General features: G+C 35.3%; 1 protein-coding gene across 3 annotated transcripts in view; it reads right to left on the bottom strand.

Moving 5' to 3' along the window:
- Ascc3 (activating signal cointegrator 1 complex subunit 3) overlaps positions 1 to 16889 on the bottom strand; it is a 258540-nt gene that overhangs the window by 179718 nt on the left and 61933 nt on the right. For all 3 annotated transcript variants that reach the window (XM_030245389.1, XM_030245388.1, NM_198007.2), the window contains 2 exons: positions 12391 to 12567; positions 10759 to 10830 (listed from right to left, as the gene is read on the bottom strand). In XM_030245389.1, the coding sequence (XP_030101249.1) occupies positions 10759 to 10830; positions 12391 to 12567 (249 nt within the window). The remainder of the gene's footprint in view (positions 1 to 10758; positions 10831 to 12390; positions 12568 to 16889) is intronic.

The raw sequence follows: 16889 nt of genomic DNA, 5'->3' as shown, positions 1-16889 counted from the left end.
TCAACCTTAAAAAAAAATCCCCAGTTTCAATGTTAACACCGATCTGAAAATCAAAGTACTGAGAGAAACCAAACCATGAGACAATCTCACAGAAAGGAAACAAATCAAGTTACACTTACTCAGTAAAGTGTGTTTTGTTTCTTTGTATCTTACTATTGTCTTAAAGTAGGAAGTGGGGGAGGCATGAGGAAAACACAAAGGGAACTTTAATTAGTTATCTTGGACTAGAAAAGACTGACGTACATATTTATTACTACTGTATAATAACTGCTAAGTTATATTTAAAGAAAAAATCAGAATTAAAATAGAGATGTTTCCTTACTAATAAAGAAAGGCTGTGCACTGAATAAGTAACTGGCGGTTAAATAATGTGCTCATGTGAAGGTAGATCTGTCAGAGTCCCAAGAACAAATCTTATAATATAACTAGCTAACTAGTACTGATCCATAAATAAATCTGTAACTTATGCTTATATGTACAATAAAAGTTTCAGGTAAACAGCCTGTCAGGGGAAAAAAAAGCACATGCGCGTATACTTTTCAATCGGCAGAAGTGGGCAGAATTGATTGATGTGCCTGTCCAGTTTTTAGAAAGGTTGAACTACATATTCTTCATTTTTCACAGAAAGATATATACAAACTCATGTATTTAAACTATCATTTGGAACTTCATAAACAGATAGTTGGAGACTACAGAGAAAGTAACTTTGACCTTAACCATGAGTGACAAACAAATTTAGCAACACTACAGAACAACTGTACTGTATTATTCTTTGCTGACCTCCAGGAAGTATAAATGTAACAGTGCATAGTCAAGTTATTACTTTTTTGTTTGTTTGTTTCTCTCTTTTATTGTATATTTTCGTTATTTACATTTCAAGTGTTAGTCTCCATTCAGGTTTCCCATCTGGAACCCCCCTATCACAACACCCCCTCCCCCGCTTCTATGAGGGTGCTCCCCACCTACCCACTCCTGCCTCCCCTCACTGGCATTCACCCTCACTACTGCACTGAACCGCCACAGGACCACGGGCTTCTCCTCCCATTGATGCCTGACAAGAACATCCTTTGCTACAGATGCAGCAGGAGCCATGGGTCCTTACATGTGTACTCTTTGATTGGTGGTTTGGCCCCTGGGAGCTCTGGGGGGTTGGCATCCTGGTTGGTTGATATTGTTGTTCTTCCTATGGGGTTGCAAACCCCTTCAGCTCCTTCTCTAACTCCTCCATTGGGGACCCAGTGCTCAGTCCAATGGTTGGCTACGAGCATTCGCTTCTATATTTGTTAAGCTCTGGCAGAGCCTCTCAAAAGACAGCTATATCAGGCTCCTGTCAGCAAGCACTTCTTGGCATCCCTTGTGTGGAGGTCTCGACCCTACACGAAGAACTAACTACAGGCAATTAAGAAATGAATCTGTGAAAACCTTATACTGACTTTTAAAGAATTAAAAACATTATTTACACAGTAGTTATAGCAAAGAGGGAGAAGATGGGAAGCCATAGAATCATATTTCCCATTTCTTCTATTTTGGGAATTATTATATAATTACATCATGTATTCCTTCCATTTCCTACAGGCTCCTGACAGCAAGCACTTCTTTGCACCAACCCAGTGTCTGAGTTTGGTGAGTATATATGAGATGGGTCCCCAGGTGGGGCAGACTCTGGATGGCCTTTCCTTCTGTTTCTGCTCTACATTGTCTCCATATTTCCTATCTGAGTATTTTGTTCCCCCTTCTAAGGACTGAAGACACTTTGGTCTTCCTTCTTCTTGAGCTTCAAGAAGCTCAAGATCATCTCATTAGATGCTAAGAAAGCATTTGACAAAATTCAACACCCCTTCATGGTAAAAGTCTTGGAAAAATCAGGAATTCAAGGCCCATACCTAAACATAGTAAAAGCGATATATACAGCAAACCAGTAGCCAATATCAAAGTAAATGGAGAGAAACTTGAAGCAATCCCACTAAAATCAAGGACTAGACAAGGCTGCCCACTCTCTCAATATAGTACCCGAAGTCCTAACCAGAGCAATTAGATAACAAAAGGAGGTCAAAGGGATACAAATTGGAAAGGAAGTCAAAATATCACTATTTGCAGATGATATGATAGTATACTTAAGTGACCCCAAAAGTTCCACCAGAGAATTCTTAAACCTGACAATTAACTTCAGCAAAGTGACTAGATATGAAATTTAACTCAAACAAATCAGTAGCCTACCTATACTCAAAGGATAAACAGGCTGAGAAAGAAATGACACCCTACAAAATAACCACAAATAATATAAAATACCTTGGTGTGACTCTAACCAAGCAAGTGAAAGATCTGTATGACAAGAACTTCAAATCTCTGAAGAAAGAAATCAAAGATCTCAGAAGAAGGAAAGATCTCCCATGTTCATAGATTGGCAAGATTAATACAGTTAAAATGGCCACCTTGCTGAAAGCAATCTACAGATTCAATACAATCCCCATCAAAATTCCAACTTTATTCTGCAGAGAGTTAGAAAGAGAAATATGCAAATTCATCTAGAATAACAAAAAAGCCAGGATATCAAAAACTGTTCTCAACAATAAAAGAACTTCTGGGGGAATCACCATCCCTGACCTCAAGCTGTATTACAGAGCAATAGTGATTAAAAACTGCATGGTACTGATACAGTGACAGACAGATAGATCAATGGAATAGAATTGAAGACCCAGAAATGAACCCACACACCTATGGTCACTTGATCTTTGACAAAGGAGCCAAAACCACCAGTGGAAAAAAGACAGCATATAGAAGAATACAAATCGATCCATTCTTTTTTTTTTAATTAGGTATTTTCCTTGTTTACATTTCCAATGCTATCCCAAAAGTCCCCCATACCCCCCCCACTCCCCCTTTTTGGCCCTGGTGTTCCCCTGTACTGGGGCATATAAAGTTTGCAAGTCCAAAGGGCCTCTTTCCAGTGATGGCTGACTAGGCCATCGTTTGATACATATGCAGCTAGAGACAAGAGTTCCAGGGTACTGGTTAGTTCATAATGTTGTTCCACCTATAGGGTTGCAGTTCCCTTTAGCTCCTTGGGTACTTTCTCTAACTCCTCCATTGGGGGCCTCCTTGTACAAACTCAACTCCAAGTGGATCAAGGACCTCCGTGTAAAACAAGATGCACTGAAACTACTAGAAAAGAAAGTGGGGAAGGGCCTCAAGCAAATGGGCACAGGGGAAAATTTCCTGAACAGAACACCAATAGCTTATGTTCTAAGATAAAGAATTGACTAATGGAACCTCATAACATTGCAAAACTTCTGTAAGGCAAAGGACAAAACAGCAACCAAAAGATTGGGAAAAGAGCTTTACCAATCCTACATCTGATAGAGGGGCTAATATCCAATATATACAAAGAACTCAAGAAGGTAGACTCCAGAAAATCAAATAGCGCTATTAAAAAATGGGGTACAGAGCTAAACAAAGGATTCTCAACTGAAGAATACAGAGTGGCTGAGAAGCACCTAAAGAAATGTTCAACATCCTTAGTCATCAGGGAAATCCAAATCAAAACAACCCTGAGATTCCGCCTCACACCAATGGCTAAGATCAAAAACTCAAGGGACAGCAGATGCTGCTGAGGATGTGGAGAAAGAGGAACACTCCTCCACTGTTGGTGGGACTGCAAGCTTGTAAAACCACTCTGGAAATCAGTATGGCGGTTCTTCAGAAAACTGGATATAGTACTACCTGAGGACCCAGATATACCACTACTGGGCATATACCCAAAAGATGTGCCAACATATAACAAGAATACATGGTCCACTAAGTTCATAGCAACCTACCTTATTTATAATAGCTAGCAGCTAGAAAGAACCCAGATGTCCTTCAAGAGAGGAATGGATACAGAAAATGAGGTACTTTTACACAATGGAGTACTACTCAGCTATTAAAAATGAATTCATGAAATTCTAAGGCAAATGGATAGAACTAGAAAATATCATCCTGAGTGAGATAACTCAATCACAAAAGAACACATATGGTATACACTCAATGGTAAGTAGATATTAGTCCCCAAACCCAGAATACTCAAGGTATTTCTTAAGGAAAAAAAGAACCTTTGAAGACTGAAAGCCTTTGGAAATAATTTCTTACATAGGTTGCAGTATGAGACACTGAAATGACAAGCCAAACATTGTAATGAAATCAAGTACTGCTGAACTTCTTGAAATTGGCAACTCCAGTTTCCAAAATAAAAACCTTGCTTTCCAAATACCCACAGTGCAACTGTCAGTGTAGCCACACTTCAGTGGCATTCAGTAGAATGCTGCCACTTCTCAAGCTAAATCATCTCAGATTATCTTACAAACACAGAATTTAATGGATAACACCTTTTAAAAGACAGATATTTTCCTCATTTGCATTCATATAGTATAGAAAACACAAAGAACTGAAAGGAATGGAGAGCTCCAGTGATGCTACAAAGGAACTCTCAGCTGTATTATGACTGGTTTAATGTAAGAACGTATAATCTTCCCAGGAGAAAGTTTACAATATGAAAGCACTGGGTTAAAGGCAAATGTCAACCAACAGGAAAAGTTCCAATGCATTCCCATTTCTGGTCTTCCCCAAGCCACTCACAACATACTGTCTACGAGGACAAAAAAAATCACAATCAAACTACATTTATGACAAAGTTAATGAAGGTGACAGTACATGTCACAGATAATCTTTCTCAGTATGATCTAGTCCACTGCACAAAACATACTAAAAACAGTATTTAGATTGAAGACTTTTAGGCAGAACATACATTTAATGCTATTATTTCTATTTATGGGCCTATCATATTTTTCAACAATTAAAATACAATAGATTCTGAATCAAGAAAAATTATAGGGAATTTAAGGCTATAAGATGAACTGAAAATGTAAATATATATAGATGAATATAAGCGACTCTGTAGTGAATAAGTAGTGATTATTTTAAGTCCTCATATATAGATGTGTGTACATATACATATTGTGTATGTATGTATGTATGTGTGTATATATATATATATATATGTTTATATATATACATATGCATATATACATGCCAAAGATAACAAGGTCATAGGTCGAAAAAAAAAACCGGAGGAAGCACTTTTCTAATAAAAGTGAGTGCATGTCCAAACTAAAATCTAAAAATTACAGTAAACAATGAACAAGAAGAAAATACTTGCTAGCCAAAAAAAAAAAAAAAAAAAAATCATACTTATAACCCCACTTTGTCTTATATGCCATAAAAGTGAAAAAGAAAAATTAAGTGGTTAAGAAGCTTCATTAGTTTTTAAGCTTCTGGATCCTTTAACTCTCAGGTCTGTTGTTACCACAAAATGTTTCTATTTATTTGGAAAAGACAGGGTCCAAACAAGATGACAAATTGTACCATTTCTTGTGATTCCATTATAGAGAATGAATAATAATAACTTAAGCAGAAAAATAGCAAGAAAATAAATGAAAATATAATGATTACATAAGCCACCATCATTTAAAATAGAAAGCTGAAAACATTTCAAATTAGCAATGAAGAGATAATTAATAACTGAAAATTAGCTATTGAGTTAATTAGCTTAATAACTGTGACAATCTTCACAGTCAAACAGACTAGATTTAGAATCACCAAGATTCCCACATTTAAAAATGTCTGTCAGACACATTTAGAGATGTTTAAGATCTACCCCAACTGTGGGAGGAACTATCCCATGTTCTAAGGCTCTCTGAATAAAAGAGGAGAAGGGAGAAAGCCAGAAAACCATGATCCTTTCTCTTTCCCTGCTCCCTGGTTGATAATGTGAACGAACCAAATACCCCAGCCATACCTTTGATGGTATTATAGCTGGTATTCCTTTGAGCTGTGTGACAAAAAAATATTCTTCTATCCTTAAGTTGCATTTTGATAGGTATTTACCTATCCCATGCATCTATGAGATAGATAAGTAATATAACAACAATGTGGAATGTTATCAGTCACAGTGCTATCCTTAGTTAGCTAGACGCCCTTGAAAAACTGCTTAACATGTCTGAGGCTCATTTTTCCTTGTATCAAAATAAAAATATCTAGGCACACTGTCAGATTAAAAGTCTAAGGAGATTCACATGGCTTGTGAAAATTAGAATTGAAGTAAACTTTTTCTTGCAGACAATGAAGCTATGAAAACCATGTAGATACATTTAAAATCTTTATTATTTATTAAGCATGAGTGAATATAAAGCTTCACAATGATAGTTACAATTTAATAACTGACTGTCACTAATAATAATATTAACCCACAAGTATGAAAGAATAAAAGACGAGTAGAAGCTAGGGAGATGGCTTTGGTGATTAAAGGGCTTGTTTGGTAAGGAAGGGGATCAAGAGTTATATCCTAGAACCTTTATAAATACTGAGCTAAGTATGGTGGCCCACCTGCAATTGTAGCCTTAGAAGGATGAGATGAGATACACCAAACAAGCTGACAACAGCCTCATCTGAGAGTTTTGACTGATTAAGAGACCCTGTCTCAAAGAGTAAGGTAAAAAAGAGGATGAGGGAAAATTTCAACATTAGCTTTGGAATTCCTCACACGTGTGCACACTCGCATGTGTACCTGCCCATACTCATGTGAACACACATGCATACATGTATACAAACTCCCACAAAGATATGAAAAGAAAACACATGAGTGGTAAATATATCACTATATTATCATTATATGATTATCACTATATTAAAATAGTAAAATAGTAGCAAACTATGACAATATTATGAAATAAATAAGAAATACTCAAAATATGTACATATTAAAAATAAAATTCAAGGAAATCTTACTAAACGTATCATTGCTAATCATTCAAAACCAGATACATCCTAAACCTGCTCATAGCGGCCAGCTGCCTAGAGGGTCACTGCTATCCCACTCTACTTGTTTGACAGCACAGATCTAGATACAGTTTTAGATAGCAAAGTTGGTTTTCAAACAACAATTGTACTTTAACAAAATCACCACAGAACAATTTCAGCTAAACACCAGTGTAGAAAGTAACTTAGATTTCACATGTTCATGAAGAACTGGCAGTCATGGATGTCATGACATCAATACCAAAGGTGGATAGGTAATCCTTGTCTCCAGCGTCTCCTGTCACAGTGTACAGCCTCAGTTCCTAAGCTCCTCGTGTTTATAATCAACAGCACCTGGCAACCTGATGGCTGCTTTGGGAATCCCGGCCAAGCCTCTTCCTCCTAACCAGGCATCATTACGAGACTATGAGCCTGTCCTCAGGAACTTCTGGGTTCAGACGTAAAGTAGTAAGCAAATTTACAATGACAAAAAAGTAGTTGGTAGTAAGATTTCATCTGTACTCTCTACACATCTCCAATCAATATCTATCCACTTCCCTAAAACACAATGTCCAAGCATTGTACTGTCCGAACCCCACAAAATGATGTGTTCTAATGAGACGCCTATTTTCTATAATAATGTAGAAAATACAATCAGCCTCATTGCAAAATGATCTGCGATTCCATATCCAAGAGTTCTGTATCACAGATTTAACAAACTGCTTAGAAGAGACATTTTTAACAACTGCAACCAAAACAAACAAACAAAAAAAAAACCTTCTAGCTGCAGTGAATACATAAAGTCTTTCTACCTTAGCTTTATTTTGTAAACAATATAGTAGAACAACTACTTACAGAGACTATCATGTAATAGATACAGTAAGAAATCTAGAGAAAATTTAAGTCTGTGGGAAGATGTCCATAGTGATATGCAAATAGCAATGCTATTTTAAATTAAAGCCTTGAAAACCTTTTGATTCTGGTTACCTGTTGGGGTAGGTCTGTCTAAAACAGACCTGCAAAGATGTCAAGGAGAGACTGTACTAATTATATGGCAAGTCAGTGCTAACTGTATTTTTCTGTAAAGAAAACATACTCTAATTTCTTTAATTCTAGAGTAACAGCAAGTTCTAGTTTCGCTGTGATAAAAGACTGAACAACAGCAATGTGAGCAGGGAAGGGTTTACCTGGCTTATGCTTCCAAGTCACAGTCCATCACTGAGAAAAGTCAGTGTAGGGACTAAGGTTGAAACCATAGAAGACGACTACCTATTGGCTGGCTTGCTCTTTAGCTCATATATATTTTTTATTTCACTGTAATATACTTGTATTTCTACATCTATTATTTAAAAAAATATTTAAGCCGGGCAGCGGTGGCACACGCCTTTAAACCCAGCATTTGGGAGGCAGAGGAAGGAGGATTTCTGAGTTCCAGGCTAGCCTGGTCTACAGAGTGAGTTCCAGGACAGCCAGGGCTACACAGAGAAACCCTGTCTCAAAACAAACCAAAACAAATATTTGAACCTTTTATTTATACTGAAGTTTACCATATACTGATGAAGGTTCTTTTGTGTTGGAATAACAGCAAAATACAATTAAAAGCTCCCATGTAAAATTTTACTAATCCAGAGTTCTAAATAGTTCTAAATGCATTCTCAGAACAGTCAGCACATCAAATGGCAAGAGTACCCCATTGTATTACTTTTTTGCCCAGGACCTCATTTTCATCTGTCAACTATGTGTAACAGTACATATCTCATTAGATACTAAGAGAATTTAATAAATGTAAGATAATATTTTATCATTTTCAGGTTTTAATAAAAAGATACAAAAAGTACTAATTTAAAATAATCAGGGCTTCTCAATTTTCCAAATAAAAGCAGTACTGATAAAAATAAATTTTAATAGTTAAAAATGAGAACTGAGGATGCAGTTCAGTCCATGGAGTGATTTGTCTTACATGGAGGTTATCCTGGGTTAGATCCCTAGGAATGCCAAGGCGATACCTGTGATTCAGCACTTGAGTGGTAATGGCAAGGAGGATCAGAAACACAAGGGCATCCTAGGCTACATGAGACCTAGTCTCAAAATAATACAAAGCAAAAAAAAAAAAAAAAAAAGGCAATGAATAAAGAAATGCAGACTCTCAAGTAAAATGAACTAAGTTTAAATGATCAAACAAAAATTCTCAATATTTCATTCCATTAAGTTTAGTAGAAAAACAAATTTTGATACTCCTTCTTTAAGAAAGACATGCTCCAAGGATTCCAGGTACAGGTTAGTTTTCATTCATCTAATAGATAGCAGCTGCATTATGATTCAGCCTCTGGGGAAAGGATTCTTCTGTACACAAACCTATATTCTTCTTTTTGAAACAGACCAAGATAATTGCAGAAACGCATACCCAATCAAAAGAGCAGAGTTGCAGAGCCCAATACCAATAGATACATCTACATATCTACAAAACATTCCAGCACCTACGGCTCAGGAAACACTGTAGAAGACAAGGAAGACTGTAAGAGCCAGAGGAGCCAGAGATTTTGCTATGAGGTTGTGTCTCCTGGTAACATCAGAAGCTATACCCATAAAGCCTCATCATCATGACTGCCTACATATGATCTGAACAAATATGACACCAAAGATACACAAAAGAGGGCAAGGAAAAGCCTACGAGGGAGGTATCAACACTAATTAAGAACTACTGGCAAATGAGGAAAGCTGAGAGTGGGAGAAATAGTCTGCCCAGGGAAGAGCATGCCAAGTGATTATCTGAAAACACACACACAAGTAACATTACACAGACTTGGGAGAACTTATGTATGTACATATACATAAATGCATGTAATAGTAACTAATGAAGAAAAGAGGCTATGGCTTTGAAAACAAGCAAGGAGGGATAAATGGGAATGGTTGGAGGGAAGAAAGAAAAGACAGATATGCTGTAATTTTATTGTAATCTCAAAAAACATAAAAATTTTCTGCAAGTTTTAAAATCATGAACAGCTGAATAGAGGTATTAAGATATTTAGAAAACTTAGTAAACTAGTTCTTCTTTGCAGATTTTTACCAATGATTTTGAGCTGTCTAATGAAATATCAGACATTGAATAAATATGGTTAACCTCTTAAAAATAAAAATCAAAGAGTCAGAAAAACCAGTTCAAAAATCACAAAAGTTAAGTACCGTCTAATTAAATAAATTTCACTCTTCTAGTAAAATCACACAGCTGTGTATGTGTGGGCAAACCTGAAATCCCAACACACAGGAAGTTGAGTTTGAGGCCAGCCAGGACTAAGTAGAGAAACACGCCTCTAAAAACAATCAGTCAAAGCAACCAATCTTCCCCCAAAAGCAGGCCCAACAACAACCAAAATAGAAAACCGTTAATTTTTATAAGTTGTTCTATCATTTCACCTTTTCCTTAAAGAATTTTGGTACTATGGGGATGTTAATAAAAAAACAAGACTGCTTAAATCTTTTCTCCCCACTCAGTGTCTCAAATGCATTTATCTATCATCGACCTACATCCCAGACCTGAACTGCTTAACTTCCTAACACAACAAAGCAATACACAGTTTATTAAATGCATTTCAAATATACTTAATCAAACAGTAAAAATAACATCATGAAAACCTGAACAATAATTAAAAACATGAATAGAGTTTTGAAGTGCTGTTTAAAAAGATTAAAAGAAACAGAAATGCCAAGGCCAACCTTTATCTTAAATACTTAATAAAATGGCAAACAAAATACCTTGACATATCAATATCAGGATATCAATATCACTTAGGACTATTTATATGACTCATATAGCTATCTATTAAACTAAAACAACTAAGAAATAAAAATGTCAGAATTCAGAGAAAGGGAATATTGAAACTCTACAGTTTTCAGTAAGCATTTCCTAGAGACAACAGGAGCTCGGTGTACCTGGTGTCCAGCCTTTACTTGTTTCAGAACACTTTCGTAGCACACTTCATCCATGTTATTTAACTGCTGCATCTTAAAGAATTTAAAACAGGAGAATTATAAAATTAGACAATAAAACTACAAATGAAACTTTGTCAATTACAGTACAAAACCTTTCAGACTAATTAGAACAGAGAAGCAACAAATAAAAGTATCTAACATAGAGCAAATAAAATAAAAAACCACAAAGTACAAAAACCACAGTTTCAGACTACAAAGACTAATTTTTAAAAGTGAGTGTCTACCTTTAAAAGCTATAGATATTTTAGAATACATTTTAAAGTACTGTTTTCCTAAAGAACCTCATTCTTCAGGCTATTTGTGTTCCTATGTCATTTCAGGAACCACAGTTTTCATATGTCTGAAAATCTATGAACACAGGTTGAATGACAAAGAATAATCTACAGAAAGAAACTAATTCACTTTGTAAATTAATTTAATAACAAACACTTTAGAACTTGGAGAACTTATAACTGATAATCTGTTACTAAGTAGGACAAAATGATCAAAGGATTTGAAAATCAAATCTAGTGTCTTCTATCCCCATTTAATACCAACATTTTCAGTGTATTTTGAGTCTGGTTCATTTCAAACTGGAAATACCATCTTACCATTTCTCATATTCTTAATAACTGGATCATATCTTGAATTTTAACTGAAATGTTCAATAACTGATTATAAACCACATTAACAACACCCTAAGATCTTCATACATACCAACAATGTATTTCAAAAAAATATAAAACTTCTTTATCCAGCGTTTGGTGAGTATAATACTACCATATTGCTATGGAGAATACTTTGGAATTTAACTACCACTAACTGACTTACCAATCTACCAATATCTTATCAGTATGAGACAAAAATGGCTGTTTTACTAATAAACTTGTCTTTTAGAAAATCTAATGTAATTAATGAAAAGCCAAGATTAATATTACACAATTTTAATTTGTTCTCTTTTAGAAAAGTCATCAAAATAATTTTGAATATTATCATAAAGCTTTTTCATCTAAGGAAGAATATGAGTTGAACAAAATAAATTTTAAGTAAACTTTACTTACATTATTAGAAAACTGTAATAAGAACACCAATACTACAAATGGGATAATGGTGGTACCATTAAAGGGATGACTATTTTTAAAGCGTTATATAGAATATTAAAAATATTGTTTATATACATAATTAATATAATAAAAATATATTTTAAGCACAATTCTCCTCTACTGGCTGAAGCATGAGATTACTTTTCAATTGCAATTATTCCTTATTTTAAATGAACATTGTACCAAAATATATATTACTGATTTAATTACAGATTTTATTATTTTATAATGTCCTTCAATTAAAATAACTTGGTGAAGTTTTTAACAGCTAAAATTTCAAAATACATGTTGAAATACTGTAACCTACACTAAGAACCATTCTGTAGGAAGACTTTACTGCCAATACTGAGAGGAGTGCCTGACTTCATTTGAAGCCATACTTATATTTTATGGAAGTGATGCTGGGTAGGATTTAATCCCAATTATGTATTCAACAATAAGCCAATAAAATATTTCTTTTAGAAGTAAAACTATTAAAATGAGCTCTTACCTTGTTTGTACTTTTAATCCCTAAAAATGTCTGTCCAAGAGGTACAGGTCGAAAACGGCCATCAAAGTAGAAAAGTCCAATGTAGGGGTTAACATGCAAAAATGTAGCAACATCGAGGTAGTTGGGTAAGGTTGCAGACAATCCAAGAATTCTTATCATACTCTGTGTGGATTCAACCTGTATGAGTAATTTCAAAAGGAATGTATTTAATTAAATAAAATGTAAGTAAATTAACCAAAACAAACAAAAAAAAAACCTCAGAATAACATATCATGTATGCTATCAAATGAATTATAAAAATTATACTGCAGGAGACGGATATGAGGTTAGAGGTCAACAGAGGTCTTATCATATAAAAGTGCAGGCATAAGAGATACAGGCCCAAGATATGTGACTCAATGGTGGATCACTTACACAGTATACATAAGACCATGTATTATCCTTCTCCCACTACACACACCGTATTCCTTATCTACTATTATCTGAACTTATGGAATTGACATTAAGTACCCGTAAGAGCTTTAAAACAATGAAATTAATTTAATATATTTCAAAAACTGGGGGTAGAAACTTACATCTCTGATTGAGAGTTGGCCTGATATGCACCAGGCTTGGGTTTTGTCCTCACTATTGTCTAAAAATTAATACTAAAATTCCCCCAAGCAAACAAACAAACACAAACAAACAAACAAATATCAAATTCTGATTATAGTATATGCAAAGGAATAAAATCAAATGTTGTTCAGAATATTCCATATACTTCATAATAAACATACATCACTATATTGTTACAATATCATTGTCATAGTCAATGTTGATACGATTGTTCAGTTTTGGAGATACGATGAAATAAGCACAGCAGGCCCTTACAGATACACCTTCACAATTCCAGAATCCAGTCACCTATGCTAGGTGACTGCATCATTCACAATAACCAGGTAATGCAATGCTGAGTACAGCACAGACCCACACCCAGAGAGACGACTTGAAACATAAACGTTTAAAACAGATGGCATTGGTTGAAAATTGTTGCACAGAGAAAGAATATCACACGTGATTTTAGTCTCACTAAAAAAATCTTATATAAAACAGCAAAAACCCATTTCAAATTTCACCCTAATTAGAGAATTCCAGACAATGTGAAACAGTTAATAGAGTCATGGCGAACACTACAAAATCCATGTTGTGAAGATTCTTCTTTATCTTTACTCCAGAAACTAGGGGGTTAAATTTCTGGGGCAGTGGGGGATAATAGTACTGATAATAGAACCCAAGGCTTTTTATAGTAAACTTTTATGGTTACTTTTATGATAAAGTTTACGTTTGGACAGTCTGTCTCCTAATGAAAAAAAGTTAAGAAAAATATTAGTTTATTATTGTTAAGTGCAATAATTTATAATTTCTTATATATTTATCTTATCATCTCATCATGCCAAGTGTGCTGTGAATGTAGTCCCTAATCCAGCATTTAATTTCTATCAGAAATTACATTGAACTGCAATAGCCTCCAGCTCCGCTCACATTATCATGAGTCATGGTGTGATGTGAAACACTACCATCTACTGGAAACACTTGGGAATCACAAGGAACAAGCACATGTGGTTTAATACAGTGTTATAAGCACTAGATTAGAAATTCAGATATATATGACAATCAAAGACACATTTCTACCAAGGAGATTAAAATCTAGTGGGAAATACAGGAATTAAAAGAATGAAGCATATCTAGTTTTATGATTACTAAGCATTGATAGATGCTAAAAATATATAAAGCATAAACAGAGGGAAAACATGCTTATTTCACGTATTTCCTTTTAGTATGGAGAAAGCAGAAGACGATTTTAATTAAACAAGTAGTATGCAACAGGTTCAAAAGAACAGTATATTTTTAATCAATGTTTGCACAATGTGAACAACACGTAACTGTCATTCATAATTGCACACAGAAAAAGAAAAAACTCTCATTCCATCTCAAGACAGTTGAGTTAAAGCTAGAATACAAAGTTAATGTGCTATAAAGAATGGAAAAAAAAAACTTTCAAGTGGCTGGAACACATAGTAGCTGACAGACTAGTAGCCATCAAAACGAGATGACCAGCCTTTAATAAATTTTAATATCTACCTAGCCCCAATTTCTTTTTTAACATGAATGGCACTCAATATATAAACATTGTTCTGAATACTAAAGCCCCATTGTTTGATTTGAAATGTTACTTTTTAAATTTTTGAACAATTCTTAGCCATTATTTGATTAGAACACGTATCAAAGCATCAAGGAATTAAGCTTCATATAAAACCCTTGTATGGAGAAAACAGGAAAATGGAAATACAAACATCTGAGTAATAAAATTCTCGCCAAATACTATCAAAAAGATGGGGCTCAGAGCTAAACAAAGAATTCTCACCTGAGGAATACCAAATGGCTGAGAAGCACCTGAAAAAATGTTCAACATCCTTAATCATCAGGGAAATGCAAATCAAAACAACCCTGAGATTCCACTTCACTCCAGTCAGAATGGCTAAGATCAAAAACTCAGGTGACAGCAGATGCTGGCGAGGATGTGGAGAAAGAGGAACACTCCTCCATTGTTGGTGGGATTGCAAGCTTGTACAACCACTCTGGAAATCAGTCTCGCAGTTCCTCAGAAAATTGGACATAGTACTACCGGAAGATCCAACAATACCTCTCCTGGGCATATACCCATAAGATGTTCCAACTGGTAATAAGGACACATGCTCCTCTACGTTTATAGCAGCCTTATTTATAATAGCCAGAAGTTGGAAAGAACCCAGATGTCCCTCAACAGAGGAATGGATACAGAAAATGAGGTATCTTTACACAATGGAGTACTATTCAGCTATTAAAAACAATGAATTTATGAAATTCTTAGGCAAATGAATGGATCTGGAGGATATCATCCTGAGTGAGGTAACCCAATCACAAAAGAAGTCACTTGATATGCACTCACTGAAACTTAGAATACCCAAGATACAATTTGCAAAACAGAAAAAAATCAAGAAGAGGGAAGACCAACGTGTGGATACCTCATTCCTCCTTAGAATAGGGAACAAAATACCCAGGGAAGGAGTTACAGAGACAAAGTTTGGAGCTAAGACAAAAGGATGGACCATCCAGAGACTACCCCACCCGGAGATCCATCCCCATAACCAATTTTGTAATATCACAGCATAAAGTATAAAAAACAAAATCAGGATCAAAATCATTACTTTTGATGCAAAAGATAACCTGCAACCTTTTATTCAATCTCTTGGGTGTAAAATTTGGGGCACAAACAGGTGTTGGACGAAGATAAGTTGTGAAAAGAGCAGAAGCAGTTACAGACCTTTTATGTGTCTTCAGTGTCACAACTACACGCATTGTTAAAGCTATTCTGAAGCTGTATTAGATAATACTTGGCTTTATATATAACAATCAGCTATAAGGTCTCTGGAATTTGTGTAGGTGTATTATTGTGTGCATATTTATATAATGACATGTTAAAACGTGACAAACTTTCCTCCAATTCCATCTGAGCTTCCTGCAACTGCCATCACAGACGTACCTCACTCTATTCCTGGTTAAAGCCAAATATATCCAACAACTTTATTTTCTTTACCACTAAATTCATAGTACTAATATGAACTAACCAGTACCCCGGAGCTCTTGTATCTAGCTGCATATGCATCAAAAGATGGCCTAGTCGGCCATCACTGCAAAGAGAGGCCCATTGGACACGCAAACTTTATATGCCCCAGTACAGGGGAACGCCAGGGCCAAAAAGGGGGAGTGGGTGGGTAGGGGAGTGGGGGTGGGTGGGTATGGGGGACTTTTGGTATAGCATTGGAAATGTAAACGAGGAAAATACCTAATAAAAAATATTTAGCAAGCATATGGTTAGAGTTCATTAAATAAAACAGTGAATGAATATAAGTAAATATTATACTCTTTTTCTACCCATAAAATTAACTTGTTCCACAAACAGGACAGACTCCTGTTCCATAAAGAATGTAACATGGGTATCTTTCACTTTTTTTTTTTTTAAAGCCTCCAATGTAGTATGTTTTTGGAGAAACTGAATGCAATTTATCAAATCATTTTTGTGCTGTAGAAGATTCTGGCTGCTCTCCAACTTTGATTTTTAAAAGACAGTATCAATGATTATAGGAATTCATATTTCTTTGAGCTTATGTTTGTTTGCAGTCTAGATTTCCAGAAATGAACTACAAAAGCACATGTTTCCAAATCATGTTGTCCCACTGCAATTCCCCTTTATAGTCTACCTTCAATCTAACAGAAATATAGATTTTGATTCTTTTTACATGCTTTCTATATTCTTCTATATGTGTATTTCTACTTTAAAATAATCTGTTGGGGGCAGAGCATACCTAAGACAACCCCCACAAGAATCCACTCTGGTGGAACATGCCTAAGATAATCCACACGCAGCCAAGATGATCCCTGCCGGGATCATCTACACAGAAGACACCTAGAGGCCCTGG

The sequence above is a fragment of the Mus musculus genome, chromosome 10, assembly GCF_000001635.26.
Source record: "Mus musculus strain C57BL/6J chromosome 10, GRCm38.p6 C57BL/6J".
NCBI lineage: Eukaryota > Metazoa > Chordata > Mammalia > Rodentia > Muridae > Mus > Mus musculus.
Note: the sequence above shows the minus strand (reverse complement) of the source record. Positions and strands in the feature narration are given on the sequence as shown.